At 36.6% G+C, this 17,384-nt stretch overlaps 6 protein-coding genes across 6 annotated transcripts; 1 reads left to right on the top strand and 5 right to left on the bottom strand.

The window, feature by feature from the left end:
* Nucleotides 1–808: 808 nt before the first annotated feature.
* On the bottom strand, nucleotides 809–2,658 carry L201_003471 (uncharacterized protein; the record flags this gene model as incomplete). The annotated part of the gene is made up of 3 exons (XM_066219226.1): nucleotides 809–890; nucleotides 959–2,262; nucleotides 2,341–2,658. 3 exons carry the CDS (start codon nucleotides 2,656–2,658, stop codon nucleotides 809–811), a joined length of 1,704 nt encoding a protein of 567 aa, XP_066075323.1.
* Nucleotides 2,659–4,330: 1,672 nt separating this feature from the next.
* On the bottom strand, nucleotides 4,331–5,914 carry L201_003470 (acetolactate synthase, small subunit; the record flags this gene model as incomplete). Its single annotated transcript, XM_066219225.1, has 6 exons — nucleotides 4,331–4,434; nucleotides 4,561–5,098; nucleotides 5,187–5,296; nucleotides 5,392–5,477; nucleotides 5,548–5,677; nucleotides 5,773–5,914. The coding sequence occupies 6 exons, from the start codon at nucleotides 5,912–5,914 to the stop codon at nucleotides 4,331–4,333; spliced, it is 1,110 nt and encodes a 369-aa protein (XP_066075322.1).
* A 1,370-nt stretch (nucleotides 5,915–7,284) lies between these two features.
* L201_003469 (uncharacterized protein) lies at nucleotides 7,285–8,068 on the top strand (the record flags this gene model as incomplete). Its single annotated transcript, XM_066219224.1, has 2 exons — nucleotides 7,285–7,594; nucleotides 7,704–8,068. The coding sequence occupies 2 exons, from the start codon at nucleotides 7,285–7,287 to the stop codon at nucleotides 8,066–8,068; spliced, it is 675 nt and encodes a 224-aa protein (XP_066075321.1).
* A 489-nt stretch (nucleotides 8,069–8,557) lies between these two features.
* On the bottom strand, nucleotides 8,558–10,595 carry L201_003468 (uncharacterized protein; the record flags this gene model as incomplete). Its single annotated transcript, XM_066219223.1, has 6 exons — nucleotides 8,558–8,620; nucleotides 8,740–9,134; nucleotides 9,231–9,299; nucleotides 9,385–9,523; nucleotides 9,599–9,991; nucleotides 10,137–10,595. 6 exons carry the CDS (start codon nucleotides 10,593–10,595, stop codon nucleotides 8,558–8,560), a joined length of 1,518 nt encoding a protein of 505 aa, XP_066075320.1.
* Nucleotides 10,596–11,222: 627 nt separating this feature from the next.
* Nucleotides 11,223–13,847, bottom strand: L201_003467 (uncharacterized protein; the record flags this gene model as incomplete). The annotated part of the gene is made up of 6 exons (XM_066219222.1): nucleotides 11,223–11,440; nucleotides 11,525–11,686; nucleotides 11,778–11,900; nucleotides 11,957–12,032; nucleotides 12,096–12,477; nucleotides 12,562–13,847. 6 exons carry the CDS (start codon nucleotides 13,845–13,847, stop codon nucleotides 11,223–11,225), a joined length of 2,247 nt encoding a protein of 748 aa, XP_066075319.1.
* A 1,658-nt stretch (nucleotides 13,848–15,505) lies between these two features.
* L201_003466 (uncharacterized protein) lies at nucleotides 15,506–16,728 on the bottom strand (the record flags this gene model as incomplete). Its single annotated transcript, XM_066219221.1, has 10 exons — nucleotides 15,506–15,538; nucleotides 15,609–15,679; nucleotides 15,753–15,968; nucleotides 16,034–16,065; nucleotides 16,132–16,186; nucleotides 16,248–16,306; nucleotides 16,381–16,397; nucleotides 16,465–16,485; nucleotides 16,552–16,582; nucleotides 16,667–16,728. The coding sequence occupies 10 exons, from the start codon at nucleotides 16,726–16,728 to the stop codon at nucleotides 15,506–15,508; spliced, it is 597 nt and encodes a 198-aa protein (XP_066075318.1).
* Between the last annotated feature and the right edge of the window lie 656 nt (nucleotides 16,729–17,384).

Raw genomic sequence — 17,384 nt, 5'->3', positions numbered from 1 at the left:
TATAATACTTCAAATCACATCGCCTGATATAATGATATAATTCCTCATTCAGGTATTTCAATCATTCCACATAAAACATCAAAACCAGTTGTATGCATTTATTTATGTCATCTTAATCGCTTTTTTGTGACACGCTAGTATTGAAATCCGTTTTCATGGCGATATACATAAATTGTGTCACGTAGTTTCATTTATATCTATACTAACATACATATATAGTATTATTGGAAAAAATCTTTTCACAACTAATTTTACCTATTTTCTTTGTTACTAATACAACTTATTAACAGTAAATTTCATTTGATTAAATATACACGTAGGTCAACCTGAAAATCACTTCATGACCTGCTTGAGAACCTGCTCAACCCTTTCTTGAGCTCCTATTCTGCATACCATATAAACATTCTTCTAAGCGTTAGATTGCTAACCTAACTTTTTGAGAGCTGTACTTTCATTCGCTATTTTTCTTTGACTATATTATCGCGATTGAAAACTTTCCTTCCCTTCACACCATCCCCCTGACATTAATGACTGAATTGACTCTCAAAGTGAGTTGTCGGAATGACGTGATTTTATTAATTATAAGACTTTGTATGGGATTGCCCGGAGTCAAACCTCCCTTTATTGGAGATCCAAAAGAAGAATAAAGAACCCAAATACCATACGATAATCTAATTCTTGACGAGATGACATGATGAAAGTCAAAATGGATATGAATGTGTTGATTATATATAATGGAAAACGACTGTTGAGGTGAGAATGATTGATCGTAGATACATACTTGACTTTATTGTCAAGGATATTTAGTTTAAGCGAGAACAGGAGTTGGACAAGGAGACTCGGTTCTTCGACCTAACATAGTCAAGTTGAGACCAGCTTGTCTTCTAAGCCTAACCATCCGGGATATAAAGTCGTCAGCTAATGGTTACACAGGTGGACAAACAAAATATTAGCTCACCTTGATTGGAAATTCTTATCACCCAATTCAGAAGTTTCACAAGGTGGACCATGTGGTTGTCTAATTACAGTGATCTTGTTTTGTAAGACAGGTTGGCTGACTGCTCTTTGACTAGCTACGAAAGGTTTTTCTTCCTGTACAAGTAAAGTCACAGCCCTATTAATATTATTGTTTAAAGGTAAATTTGCCGGTCTACCTTTTCCTAGAACGCCCAAAGTATATTTCTTCTTTTCAATGGTAGGACTTGATAAAACTTCTTCCTCTTCCTCCTCTACTTGTTTCTTCTCAATTGACATTACGTGAGGAGCATAGTTATCAGAATTCAAAGATCTACCAGACAAAGTTGAAGTCAGAGTTCCATAAGGCTTATCAGTACCTTCAGCTGCCATAGCTTGTCTAGCTTGCGAGAATCTACCTCCTTTAGGTGATCTAACAGAAGAAGTAGGTTGAGTGATTGGAGTGGGTAATTCAGTTGGAGTTAGAATATTGGTTTTTGTGGGTGAAGGTGATCCAGATGATTTCCATGAAGGTGAAGTTGGACTATTACCAGTAATAATCAAGGGGGAGGTTGTAGCTGTAGTTGCAGTTGGGGACGAATCGAATTGTTGTTTTGATTGAACAGGTGGAGTGTATAATTCAGCAGCTTCAAATCTTGATCGTAATTCAGAATCATCTAATGCCATTCCCATGCCTCTAGCTTGAGCTACTCTACCCGTTCTAGCTTGTATATTAGCTTGCATTTGTGCTGATAATGCCGACCTTGTAGTATTTATGTTTGATCCGTATTTATTTTGATATTCGTTATTGTCGTTATTATTGTTGATGTTATTATTATTGGAAGTCTGCAAAGCAGCTAATTGCTGTTGTAAATGTAGATCCTGTAGATATTGCATTTCCCTAATTTGTTGCTGTTGTTGCTGTTGTTGTTGTTGTTGTTGTTGTTGAAGAAATCTCGTTTGTTCATATCCAGGTTGTCTCTGAGCTAGAGCCTGAGCTCTTTGAGCTTGTTGTTGAGCATAAACATGTCGTTCTGTAGCTGATTGTTGAGCTTGTTGCAATTCAAGTAGAGCCATAGCTTCTCGCAACTGTGGGTTCATATTCCGTTGTTGTGGTTGCTGTCGTTGCTGTTGTTGGGAAAGAAGATGAAGAAGTGCTTGTTGTTGTTGAGCTTGTTGATTAAGGTATTGCATTTGTGCTTGTCTTTGAGCTTGAATTTGCGCATGAAGTTGACCTTGAACAGCAGGATGGGTTTGGGGAGGATGAGTAGAACGTGGACCTCTAGGTGGTACACGACCTTCAAGATGCTATAACAAAATCCAGGTCAACTTGGTCTCACTCATTCATGTCAAGAGTTTTGAAGGTGTACTTGGTATAGAACTCACCGAGAAGCCATTTTGGTTATATGGTCTTCCATTAGGATCTAAGCCTAAAGCAGCCATTTTGGCAGCTATAAAAGCTGTATCATCGCCATCTTCTTCTTCACTGAATGTTGGACCTAAAGTATGATCTGCTCCTGCGTATCTAACTTGTCTTTCCGGACCAGACGTATGGTCATGAGCTGACATGTAAAGAGGTGGAGGTGGAGGAGGAGCAAGTGGTGTGGTGAGTCTATGAGATGTCAAAGTTGGTGGTGTGGATGATATGAAAGGTGAAGAAGATTGAATTGGTCTTGAGAATGGGTGAGAAGCGATAGATGCCATTATTGTTATTACTAGATTATAGGTTTTTAGTATTTGGTTGAATAAAGTTCGTAGAAACTTTTTGAGCGATTGATTGGTAGTTATAGCTAATATATGCTGATACGTTTGATTGTTGCTGACGATTGATTACAAAACGGTACGTGGAAGATGGGAAGGTCAAGCCTTAGGACAGCGAATCAAGTAAACTATCAAAGTTGATCAAGTTGGAAGAAAAAAAGGAAGGAAAGAAATTAACAAAGACGAGGAAAAGAGTAATGTATGTTATCGTTGATTAAAATATCGTTATATTAGTTATAATCTATTATGATGAGAAGGTACTCGTGAAAATGATGCCAGTCTGAAGTCGAAAGAGAATGAGGAACTGAATTGATGAATGATGTTTTAGATTGTCATAAAGTTATGCGTACTGTATGTGCATTTTTAGGGTACTCAATATTTCAACCGTGCTGAATATTACAACAAGGATGATCTCGAGGTAATATAATACATAAATGCTTGCTTGCTGGTACTACCAGCTAGTTTCACATAATCATAATCATTATTGAATCTCAGGCACCTCTCAGGTGCACATACTCGTATCCAGGGACACATAAAAAACTGAATAAGAATAGGAATTAGGATCAATCATACAAAAGTGTTTATAACACCGCTTTTCCCCGCATTACGATCATTACAACATCTGCTAATCATTCGTTAGTCATCATTCCTAATCAACCATGTGGAGAAGAATACTCGTAACTTATATGATTAAATTAGATAGATAGTCCTCATATTGAGTTATGCTGCTCCTCGACCATTTCAATGGTACGGAGTGATCTTTGAGCTCATTTTCATTCATACTGTGCAACACCTGACTGATGGCTTCACTGCAATGGTAAGTTACTGGAGTTCATACGATACTGTATCACAACGTTGCACAACGCTTCAGCTTCGTGGCAGATGACGTGTTACTAATTGGATTACAGCTTTCATCGCAATAATGATCTTAGATTGTACCACGATTTAGGCATCCGTCAGCGCTCTGGATCGAGATGCACTTCCAATCTTTAATAACTGATAGTCCACTCGCGCTATCGTTCGAAGAGATACCAACAATGTTCTGCCCAGTAGGCTGACATATTCGACTGATGATTTGCTCTTTATTGTTGAATTTCTGTACCTCGCAACTATGAACATCTGCTTGGAACCCTTTTATCTCTCTTCTTCACTTCTCTTTGTTCAAGTATACATCCCCTTGAAGTAATCTCAAGTCATTTCATTCCCCTATCGACCTCCTTACTCACATCGTGTCCGTCCACATTACTTAACTCACAGTTATTGCCATTCGGGTTTGAACGGAAACGAGGCCTTGAAGATTTTATACGTGAACAATCAGTGGTCGTGGTAACTATCAGTAGATCTGCTCAAAGCAGCTTCGCCTTTCTCTTCCTAATAGACTATAGAATGATTTCGTCCCTTACACAGTGTACTGCATTGTCATCACATTTGGGTATGTGAATTCACCGCACGACATACTGTATTATACTAGTGTTGTGCCGGTTTCTTTCTGAAATTACCGTTACAGTAGCTTCGGTCAAATATTCCAGTCCGTTCAACTCTGATAGTCGGTATATCCTAAATATGATATGCATATATAATTTTGGAAAGCATGTTTACCGGTTATGAACCTCGTCTATCCAGGTGGAAGCATGGATAAATCAACCTCTTCTTTTTCAGCTACAACGTCATCTTCTTCACCGTATCTTGGAATTGGGGTTCTTGGAAGAACCATAACACCTGGAATGTCACAGAATTCAAGTCAGTCCAATTCCTCGAATATCGCATGATGATAGTGGATTATACAATCTTGTGGAGATGATATAATGAGAATCAAGCCATATATATAAATGAAAATAAACATACCTGATCTAGCAGCTTCTAAAACACCGAAAGGTCTCATTAAACTTAAGAAATTATCTATTCTTGATGATTTCGCAGTTAATTCTACGATACAACTATTTTCTGCAACATCTACAACTCTACCTTTAAATTGATCTGCTAAAGTTTTAATTGCTGATAAATGTAAATTTTTAGCAATTAAAGCTTCTGAAGCTGAAACATGTTGTTGTTGTTGTTGTCTGGAAGGATATAAATATGATGATGATGATGATGATGATTGTTGTTGTGAATGTTGTTGTTGTTGATCAGAATCTTCAAATGATCTTGCTAATGCTTGTTCTCTTTGTAATTTTGTATCTTGAGATTGTTGTTGATGACCTTCGGCAGGTACAAATGAAGGTGGTTGTACATTTTCTAAAGCATTTTCAAATGATTGATCAGGTACAGAATTTGATAATTGTGCATCAGCAAATTCAGGTCCTAAGATTGATACTTTTGCTAATAATAATTCTCTTTCAATGATTGATGTTTTTGTGTAGTCTAATACTGCCCATACGGGAACCTATATAATAAGTATCAGTGAGTCAGTTATTTCGACATGGATCTTGACCTATAATCGAATAGGGAATGATGGAAGTATAATAACTCACCAAGTCCTCTAATTGTCTTCTGGCTTGTTCAACGACACCATCTTGACCTTTTAAGACGATACACATTCTTGATAAATCTCTAATTTCAGTTTGACATACGACAAGGGAGTCTGCGGGAAGTGAAGGTACAAGTTGTATTTAGTACATCACTCCGTAGTTTTTGTTCTAATATACCGCTAACTAAATATAGACGATGTATACTTACCAATGTTGAAACCTCTACCAGCTAAAATACCTGAAACTCTTGAAAGTACACCAGGTTCATTTTGTACTAAACAGTTGAGTAAATGTCTGTTAAATTGATATATCCCAGATCAGCATTTCCCCTCTACATATTTTACCAAAGGCTGTCAAATCTCACCTTTTGTATGGTTCATTGGAAGGAGGAGGAGTATTGTATAAGATGTTTGTTACTGCTTCTTCGGCAGAAGGTGTTCTAGGATTAGGTGTAGCGAGATGAGGGAGTCTTCTAGCTGTTTTATGAATTTTATCTAGTCGCCCAAGATGTTTATTAGCCTTTAAGCTATTCAGGTTTATCTAGGTTTATCTGAAAAAAAAAATGGTGTGCGAGAGGGAATAAACTCACAATCTAAAGCACTTGTACTGTCATCAATTGGTTTTGGTGCAGCAGGACCTTTAGCTTGAACGGGAGCTGTTGAAGAAGACCATCTCACAGCTGAAAAAGCTCTACCCCTTATAGAGGAGGAAGATAACGCTCTAGCTGACATGTTGATCAGATTATTGAGCGTTTTTTTTGGTATATTATTTTCGTTTACTTAAACGATGTTATCTGATACCTTATTTTTCAGCTATCCGGCTCGACCGACTTCTTCCCAATCAGCCCTTGTTGGTTCAACACCTCACTTACTTCCACCTTCGACTCATTTTAACTTTTTTCTGGAGACTGTTGATGATTTGATTCCGCTCATTCCCATGTGGCTCTAGAGTAAGGAGATCAGCTGCAAGTCCATTTTAGCCACTTGTGTGGGAAAATCATGTTGATCCCGGTAATCCCGAGCCGGTCAACCGATCACTACTGTAGTCACGATAAATCAAATATGTAGTTCAGGGACATGAACAAGGCACGCAACATGGACCCATAGCAAAAAGTGATATGAACCGTGCGTTGGGCGTGTTTCATATAAACAAATAAACAAAAAACAAACATGACACGATGGATTGTTTACTTTGTTTACTCTTTATTCCATTTGTTTATTTGTTTATTAATCCCTTATATACTGCTTATCCTTCATCTCATGTCGCACAAAAGCATATAACAAGAGGATATGAAGAAAGAAGGGGACATCAAGTGAATATGATACAGTACATGAGATGGAAAAGGTGGCTTTTCGATGTATCAATATTAATCGTCCCGTTACAACGCTTTGGTGCTCCTGTTTTTTCTTTTTAGTGCTTTGGCCTCTTTTAATCTCTTTCTTTCTTGGAAGACAAGCATGGTTTGGATTTCATTCAAATGCCAAATGAAAGTAAAGGAACAAACAAGTTAATGTAATGTTATACAAAGGGTTCTTTTTGTTTTTTTTTTAGTCTTGTTTGATGATGACGCCTTGATCCCTTCATACTCACTCTCACTCTGTGAAGAGTTCTCATGTTCTTATTCTGATATCATGCCGATATGGATGGAAGCTACAATATCGTCCTTCGTTTTCATTTAGACATACCTATCTCCAATATATACTGACCGATTAATCATTTCAACTTTTCCCCTTCTTTTACTTCTTTCTCTTATACATACAATCAATCATATATACTAACTAATACTTTTTCACATTCTTTTTAATTCCTCTTGACGAGCCTCGTTATATTCGAATACCAACTAACCAACCACTTCTCATACAACACTCAACACACTCGATACTCGACCGACAAAACTCACATTCTTTTATAACAACAACAGCAGTGATACTACATTTCCTTTATCACAATAATAATAACAACAAATTAAACCAACGAAAAAAGAAGAAATAGAAAAACGTAAATCTTCTTTTCATCAACTTCGATCTTAAAAAACCAAAAAAACTAAAAAACCTTCACACTTTGACGAAATAAAACAAAAACAATAGATCACCAAGCAACAATGTTATTTTCATCATCATCAATATCATACTTATTAGTAGCAGCTTCATTAGCTTTACAACCTGTTTTAGCTGGAGTTTATGTAACTTCACCTGTAGCAGGTACAACACCCATTGGTGGACAAGTTATTCAAGTTAAATGGGCAGATGATGGTAAATCACCAAATGTAGCTTCAGTTGGACCATGTTCAGTTGATATTTATACTGGTTCAGTAAATAATCAAATTAAATTACAAAATTTAGCTGCTTCTGTAGATGTTTCAAAAACTTCTCAAATAAGTGCTACTATAGATCCTTCAATCGGTCAAGATGGTAAGTTGATGATAAATAAATACACTTAAACTTAAATTCTTTTACGTATCATAATTTATTTTACTGGAAGTTTAACTGACTTGGAATGATAACATTTGTCAATATATAGATTCACATTACTTTGTTAGATTTACATCATTATCATTAAAATCAGAATCAAATCCACAATATCCATACGAAGCTTTCTCAGCAATGTTTTCAATTTCATCAATGACTGGACAATTTAATCAAACTGTTTTAGCTGCTATTGAAGCTTCAAATTCATCTTCAACTGCACCATTATCAGCTGCTGTTGGAGGAAGTGCAAGTGCAAGTAAAACAACTGTAGGTTTAGCTGCTTCAGCTTCATCAAAATCATCTTCTTCAGCTTCATCCTCTGCTAAATCAACAAGTGGTGCTTTACCACTTAAAGATGCTTTACCAGCTGGTATGCTCTTAGGTGCAGTTGGGTTTGTTTCTTACTTAGTACTCTAAAAGCATAATGTATAACGAAAATGAAAACGAAATCGATGTCGGAAATTTTATGGGACAATCTTTTTTTTTTGTTATTTCATTTCGTCTTCATCTCAATTTTATCTATGTTTAGTTCAATCTTATCCATATAAATATACCCATATTCATTTTTCTATATATTTCTCTTTATAGGTTAGATACCGTGGTTCTGTTTATCTCTTATATACCCTCAATCTTACGAAAAACCTAGAAGGTCAATGATCTCGTTATGAAATATCAAGTATAACTCGTTACATATCTTCTTAACTCTTACAAAAATCCATTGAATCCCGTACAGAAAAAAATATTATCAGTGAATTGACCAAATAGCAACTTATGATCGAATGCCAAGGTTATAAAGTCTTGAAAAGCAATACATGTTTTTATAATTATTCATAATTGTCGTTAACGAACCCGTTAATTGTAAAATACAACAATCCTTCAAATCTTTTCCCATCCTCTATTGATGACCTAGTTCAAAAATCGCAACGCCCCAAAAGCTATATTGAGTATAGTACCCAGCAGAATACCCATCTATCAAAAGAAACATGTAGCATACTATCAGCTAAGTTCTGAAACGGACGACGAAATCCAAGTGTGTTCGATATTCGAAGCCTACGTCAAGACCTATGTGATGGTATGTACAAACTCACCTGCATTCTTTTACCGAAGACTTGACTAGCTATAATTTCACCTGAACCTATACCGATTCCACCTGCTCTCATAAATCTATCTTGTGCTGAGATCGCCGGTGTAGTGGTCGTAGTTGTGTTGTTATTTGTTGTAGAGTCTGTAGGTGTAAGACCAGGATTTGGGAATAACGACGATGATGATGATGATGCTGCAGTTTCTCCATTATTATTATTGTTTGTAACAGAACTTGCGATTCCATTTGAATTAGATCGAAGCGAAATTGCTATCGCTTCTGCATCCGCATCGAAAAAATTTGGTAAAGGTGGTTCTTTGAAGAAGAACCAAGGTATTATAGGGAATAAAAAACCTGTCAATAAACCATGTAAGATTGAACTATATAATCCTTCTGTTGTAGCTATAAATGTTCACAGGAAGAACCGAAGAAACAAGAATGTCAACTTCTTGTTGAATTTCCAAGCTACTGCAGAAATATCCAGAACTTTTTACTCACTTGTAGCTGTTTCAGCAGTCAAATCACCTTCTATCCATTGTTCTTCCAATGATCTCGCATGTTCATCATCTGAGAAAATAACATTTCATAACAGTCAGCAATTCGACATTTTATCAAAAGTTTATCAGAGAAAGAATTTTTTGATAATACTCACTGACATCACCACCTTCCATACCTTCAGGAACTTCTTCACCTCTACTCTCATAAAATTGTCTTCTCATCGCAGCGACATCATCAGCTGATAAACCAGCATCTAGTAGAACATCAAATCCTCTTCTTCTTGGTGCAGATGGCTAAGCAAGTATGATCAAACACAAATTATTATCAGTATGAGGAAGCGCCGTAAAACTGGCGAATTAAACGCTCACTTCATTTTCTTCATCTTCAGTTGTTTTAATTTTCTCTTCTTTACCACCGACTATACAGTGTAACCAAACTTTCTCATTCGGAGCAGTAGAATCCTTATTCAATTTTTCCCGTTTCTTTTGCTTTCGGACATTTCTCGCTTGGTTCTCATCAATGTCCTCATCTTCGATTTCCGAAGAAGAAGAGTAAGAAGAGGAAGATTCAGATAAATCTTCAGTTAAACCAACTTCTTTTAAAACATTTTCAACATCACCACCAACACCTAAAGTTTGTCTTTTAAATCTATCTTCCAAAGATTTTAACCAAGGTATCAGTAATATACCATCAGTTAATAATCGTCCTGAGTGAATTAATCTTAGATTATAAGATTGTAATGATGGTCGTAGTGTTTTAATCTATAAAAGTAATCAGGATCAAATCGAATCGAATAGATTTTCGAATTAGCTTAATACTTCAGCTTAGTGCGTTGATTCATTCGCTTCAATAGGTATCGGTGTAGAGTGTTGCAGCACGAGAATCAAACATATATTTGAGACTCACTTGATCTTTCAAACTACCAACATTCTCACCATCTTCAATCCAACATTCTAAATTACCATTACCTGTTAAATCAGATTCATTACTGAATATGATTGTAATATTTCTACCCCTTTTATCTTCTTTACCTTTACCTTTACCTTTCCCTTTATTCTTTTTATTTTTCTTTTCCTTGTGATTCTCATGAAATTCATCCTCTGCATCATCACCATCATGATCATCTAATAAACCTTTTTCCAAGTCAATTTCTCCATCATCTTGTAATTTAGCTTTCCCTTTCCCTTTATCCTTCAAAGTAAAAGGTGAAGATGATTGAATATATCTTCTAGCTGATAATTTTGATCTAGTTGGAGTTGTTGATATTATTGGGTTTGTAGATATTGGATTACCAGATTGGATATGATTGGCATGGTGAATTGGTAATAGTGGTTCGGATTCTTGATTCGATGGTCCGGAAGGCATGGCAGTTGATTAATTATGTATTATAGTATGTACAATTTAGATCAACAAATTGGTTATTCTCTAGAACTATGGTACTTCTTGCAAATTTTGTTACTTGATGACCAGCCTGAGCGAATCTGAATGTAATATGAAAGAAAGGAAAGAAGCATTTTATATCTTCACTTCTGAAACGTCAACATCTCGGTCAACATTTAGCCGGGGCTTTCACCTCGACTGTATGACGAGTCTCTCGCTAGGTGATAGCGCATTACAAGTCTACCGTTCAACACAACTCTTTCAACCAGCTTAGGCAGAGAAATAAGGACGAGCAGCATTGTACTAAACACTGATGATGATGATGATGCGAAGGGTAATCCAATAACATCTCATTAAAAGCTATGTATAACATGTATAAAATTTGTATTGTGTAATTCTATAAAACTCCTTCCTTTCGAAAATTGGCCACCAAAACGCGCGAAGCAAAGAACCAGAATGTCCCTAAATATGAACATGTATACCTACTATCTATCTTATAATTCCTTCCCTCTAAGTTGCTATTGACTGCAATTCCTTCTCTATCAAGAAAGTTAAGTTAAGTGATATACCACAATCTCGAATTGATCTCCCAAGGTGTTTAACTATTCAGTCTTAAGCTTTTGACCACATCTTGACACTTTGAATAGCGAAAGCTTTATCTTCAGCTTTTGAACCTTTTTTGTTCCATGAAGCATCCCACCATTTATTTTTAGCTAACCAGAAATCTGACATTGCTGAACCTGATTGATCAATCCATGGTTTACCACCTGTACCATCAGGGAACCAACCATCTTGTGATCCAACAGCTAAATCAATCATAAGGTAAAATGCTATATTGGTTTGAATAGTTTATCAGTACTCATTTTGTAAAGTTGGTTTATGGATTTCAGTGTTGAATAGGTTTCTGGACTCACGTTGATCGAATGGCGCAACATTTTCTTGAGATGATAACCAAGGATTGATAAGTTTAATGACTTCAGTATTATTTGTATAGGTAGTAGGGAATTTTCCTCTTGTCCAGAAAGATTCCTTGTTAAATCTGTATGAGATGACTTGAGATACACGAGAATCAATGTCTATCGAAAATACAAGATACAAAATTGGTCAGTAATTGAAAGAAAAGTCATATATTTCGCCCCAATCAAAAAGGAAAGGCTGTAAACTCACAAGTCCACATGAATTTATCATTCCATTCTAAACCGAATGTATGATATTGTTGAGAATAGTAAGTTCTTCTTTGTTCTCTGTAACCCCAAGTAAGGTATTGTCTATCAAGATCGGCGGTAGGACCTATAATAGAAATGTTAGAATTGGATTTCAAAAGCGCAAATAGGCGGAGGGCTTACCCCAATGCAAATCGGATTGAGCGTAATCTACACCTCTAGCATCATATGAAGCGTTGTTACCTCTTCCACCAAGAATCTGTCGAGATAGTGCACATTCAGTCAGCTTATTTTACTCTGAGGAAGGTGAACAGATACTCACATTGATTTGACCTGATCTTGGCCAAGCACCATAAGTATTATTTACAGGTAACATTGAAATTCTTGGCCATAACCAATCACCAGAAGGGAATTTAGCTTTAACTTCAACTTTACCATATTTGATTGAATGTGAATTTTTGGTGATTAATCTTGCAGTTTTGACTGGATTAATTACAGTTAATTGTGATGAATTTGATACAGCAACACATTGTGATACGTTTGTTGATGTACATGTACCATCTGCAGTTAAATTCACTGTATGACCATTTGTTATAGCATCTTCACCAATATCATCTGATGTTAATGTTGGTACGATATATAATGTACCATCTTTAACATATGAATTTTTAGCATCACTTGTAGTCCATTGGAAAGAACCGTAACTGGAAAAATCACAAATGAGGTAAATTAGTCTAAAACGATCCCTTTTTTTCTTTCTTTTTTCAATTGTAAGCGAATCAACTTACCCATAACCATCTAATCTTACTTCATGTTGGAAAATACTTGAATCAATTGAACCACTTGCGAAATTTTCATTAATTACATTTGTAACTTTACCTAAACTTGGTACTGATCTATAACCATCCCAGCAAATTACAGCTGCAATAGCGAAACCTAAAACGATTGAACCAATTGTGATCCATCTTGCCCATCTTAATGCAGGATCTTTTTGTTCTAACCAAGGTTTATAAATTTCACCTTTTAATCTTGTTGATTGGAAAGCTTTTCTATTTAATGAAGCATTTTTATTAGGTTGTGTATAGTTTGAATACTTGTTGCCATTACCACCTCTAGATTGATCTTGTGATTGAGCTTGTTTCATTCTCATTGCTCTTCTAGCAGCGATGTTATTTTTGGCTGAATTCAATTCAACTCCAGAAGCACTAACTACACCTGCAGATCCAGCAGAAGATCGTTTTGTTGTTGGTGAAGGTGGTATGGAATTGATTGAATTTCTCAATGGTGAAGTTTTCGAAAATGGTGATGAGTTGAATATTTGTCCAACTCCAACTCCTCCTCCTGAAGAAGATGATCCTGAAGCAGACGAAACATCAGGAATCGCAGGTGGAGAGGGTACTTTATTAACATCATCTGAAGGAGGTGAATTTGGCATATCGTTAATTCTGATTTTTGGTGCAATTGGTGAACGATCTGAAATTGATGATGAAGATCTTGAAGAACCACCTGAAGAACCACCACCAAATGGATTATGTTGAGATGATTGTTGATAAGTATTATTTACAGTTAAATTATTATTAAAAGGATTTCCTACAACATTAGTTGAAGGTGAGATATCGTCTGAATTAATTAGAGGTTCACTTGAAGGTGTAGAACCTAAACTTGGTCTTTGAAAAGGTAAACCTAATCTACTTGCTGTAGAACGAGCTAAATCTAATTGTTCTAATTCATGTTCGTTTCTAACATCAGGTGGAGTTGATCCATTTGATGAAGACATCGTGTAGTCAGGGATAGATGGACTATTATCTAATCTTGATGTAGATTGTGATGTGGGTGAATAATCTCCACCTCCAATAGATTGTTTACGAATTATAGGTGGCTGAAATGTTGTAGTACTCTGTTGTTGGTTTTGAATTGGATTCGATTCAGTAGACGGATTATCACTAGGTGATAATATGGGAGGTGAAAAAGATTTAGGTGATTGTTCTTCTTCAGTATTATTATTTTGGTGTGATTGAGAAAATGATGATCTTGTATTAAGATTATTGTTATTATTATTGTTATCGTCTCCCATTTTGGATTACTGCGATTTCAATTCAAACCCAATTAAGAAAAAATTAATCGGTTGATTCAGACCAGATACTGAGGATTCAACGGCTATGGCAGAGGGGAGAAGGGAGGGAGTAAAAGGGACTGGAGCCTTTACTACGAAGATCGGGATTTCCCAAATTGAAGGAGTAAAATGTTAATCGGTTGAACGTAGAACGACCGTATCGAAAGAGAATACAGTGGGTAAGGGGCACAATGGAAGATAAAGTTTATGAATCGGCTTTGTATTAGCAAAAATTGTGTGGTACCTAGTATTGAAGAGATAAAATCGAGAGTCTAGTAGTGAAGCGAAGATCTGCTGTACCACCACAGGAGTTAAAGTGGATCTAGGTAGATACAAACAAAACAAGAAAGAAATGAAAAACTAAGAAGAAACAAGTGAAGAACAGTTTTTATTTAATGTTTGATCCGAATAAGACACCCAACTTATAGGTTAATGTGAATTATTATTTGTTAACGATTCACGTAACAAGGATATTTAAGCAGTTATATATACCGAAGATGTATATACTGTATTATGAGCTTTTCCCAAAATACCTATCACACCATTTCTCTTTCTTTTGACAAACATGACAAGATAGAAAATACCTTATCTTGTTTGTCGATCTTCTTCTTCATTTCTCATATTTTAAAAGACCCTTTTCCCTTCCTCTTCAATCGAAGTTTTTCACAGTGAGAAAATGAAAGTAACCTCTGCATTTGTTTAGAGAATACGGATCTTCTATTCTTGGGTGATATGCGTTAGCAGTTTTAGTAGTTATTATATGAGTTATAAGAGGCGTAGTAGGCGTGTTCCCTTGGGTATTATCGGACTAACCACCTTCGTGACTTTTTGCTTGTACAGTAGTAACGAACATGTCACCCGGTTGTGCTTGTCCCTGTAAATCATTTCTAAACTAATTTCCTGATATCATCCCGTAATTACTCTTTAAGGGTAGAATGGCTTCTGGTTAGTACATTTTATTCTAGAACTTAAGCTCCAACAGTAAAAGGGGAAGAAGGCGAACGCGAACGAAGAAGAGATAGAAAGAAAACCCGTATCTACATATCCTGAGACATCCCAAGTTCACTTTTTTTACCATATCCGTCCAAGAACGGTTCAATTCTATGCTGATTCACGTGAAAATTCGAAACTTCCGTGCATCAAATGAGTGACTCACGTAAACCTTGTTCGCCTATTCCCTGGATCAAATTCTGGCTATAGATTAAGCCTTATCGGGAAAGATCGACTAACCACCCACTAGCATTTTATGAAAAAAGGCAGCTCCACTAAGGTTACCTTGTTCAATTGTTCTTTGCTTGAAGCTACAGTACACTTGCATACCTTAGGCTCAGTTGCTCTAACCAAGACTGGCGAATCTCACTCAGTTCGCTCTTGTAGTCGCGATATGTGTTAACTTTTCCCGATTTCGAACGGACAGGATGCAGTAGAAGAGGCTTTATAATCACGTGTATATCAATTGGCTTTATCATTACTTTCCACTCTTAGTATCTTTCGTTATCTAATCTACGTATTTCATTTTGTGTATAGAATAATATCATCAATCATGCCTTCAACCTTTTAAGCCGACTACAATCTTGCCTCGAATACCATCGTTTCCACCACTATCATTCATAAACTTCTTAATCGGCTTTTTTGTTTGAAACAGACCCGGTCTGAGAGAAGGAAACAGATTAGCAGACTGTCAGTAGCAATCTCAATCCTACAGCTTTTATCCATACTTACAGCTTTGTTGTGTTCATCAGCTAATCGGTTGTATTCAGCGTTTTGCTGATTGGCTTGTTTTTTGAGTGTATCTGAGAATCCTTAAGTCAGCGCAAGAGTTTAAATGTATTCAAATACGCAAACATTAAGATTTTGTTCACTCACCGAAGTCTCGGTCTTTACCTTGGCTAACTTTCAATTGAGCTTCAAGTTCTTTGATTTGTTTTCTTAATTCCTCATTCTCGCCAGAAGCACCTGATTGTTTAGCGACTTTAGTTTGAAGAGTAGTGTAGTTTTCTTGGACGTGAATGAAATCAAGTACAATGTAGAAGACTCGAGCGAGAAGAAGAGAGAGGAAAAGAGTAGCACCAGTTAAGTACACTAAAGGTATAGGTCAATATCTCCATACTTTAGCTAATCGATAATAGGAAGATCGGGAAACTTACAGTTTCTTTGGGCGTAGAATCTTCGAGCAGCACTGCAAAAGATAAGTTTTGTATTAGATCCTGAGATCTGGGACTGAAGGACGAGGTGGGGTACGTACTAGTTGGTTTCGGTTCTAGCATCTACCATATCTGGTTTAGCTTTGGCGGCGGCACCTGAAGATGTCACGGCTGATGAGCTTTCATTTTACTATCAATTGAACCATTCATAGCTCACCTTCTTGTGCGATCCTAACCATTCTTTGCACAGCGTCTACGAACAGAACCGCTACAAATCTATATGTAGACAGGTTGTGTATCAACGAACTATTATCTCTATAAATCGATTCCGGTAGATTGTCAATGCTTACATGAACGTTATTTTCAGCTAGTAATGCAAACTTATTTAGCTCTCGCTACAAATGCTAATTCAAAGACTTAACTGTACCACTTACACCATATTGCACTTTAGCAACCTATGTAGACATATGTTTTGCTCGTGTGAGCTTCTCCCCTCCTTCTAGAATTTTAGTCATACGTACAATTGGGTTTTCACTAAGGAAGTGGAACATCCTATATAAATCGGCATATTAATAAGTGCATCGTCGGGTTTCGCAGTTTGCTGTCTTCGGAAGGTGACGAAGGTTATCGACTTACTTCTTTCTGAGGGCGAAAGGCATGGGGCAAACCATGGTCGAGAAGAGTGTAAGCTCAGCCATGAGAAGGCCGAAGCAGACTGCTCAGTATCTTTATCAGTGACTATTCTTCACCAAATGATCGTTGCTAAGCTTACGGGTATAATAAAGCTGTACGCGGGAGGAAAAAGGAGTTAGCACTGTTGCGTGTATTGACATGTCCCTAGAACATCACTCAGATAGACTGATAGCTTACAGTCATGTTGTGTGATTTCTATCGAAGTCTTGTTCCGTCAGAAACTGGTTCAGTAATGTTGCTGATGTTGAATGAGCGAAATACAAACAACAAAAATTTGATGTTGCTTTCACAGTCAGTTAGCAAAAGCAACCTCGTCTGCTAAGGCTATGACAATTCGAGGTTGAGGTTTACAGTTTTATGTAGCGTGTCATACCTTTGAAATATTATACGTCATCATCATCATACCGTGTATTACACTGTGTGCCACATCTTCATCATTACACCATATTTCCGCATATTACCGGTTACCTCACTCCTTTCTTTGTTGTAAATGTAAATGTAAATGTAAAAGGTAAATGTAAATGTTATAACCTACTTTTCCCACTACATACATTCTTCCTTTCCTCAGCCCTGTAGCTTATCCAAAGAACCACCATTCGTCAACGTTGCTGTTCATATCATCTGGAAACCAAACTTACCCGCTAGGTGTTTTATGGCTCAT

The sequence above is a fragment of the Kwoniella dendrophila genome, chromosome 4 (assembly GCF_036810415.1).
Source record: "Kwoniella dendrophila CBS 6074 chromosome 4, complete sequence".
Taxonomy (NCBI): domain Eukaryota; kingdom Fungi; phylum Basidiomycota; class Tremellomycetes; order Tremellales; family Cryptococcaceae; genus Kwoniella; species Kwoniella dendrophila.
Note: the sequence above shows the minus strand (reverse complement) of the source record. Positions and strands in the feature narration are given on the sequence as shown.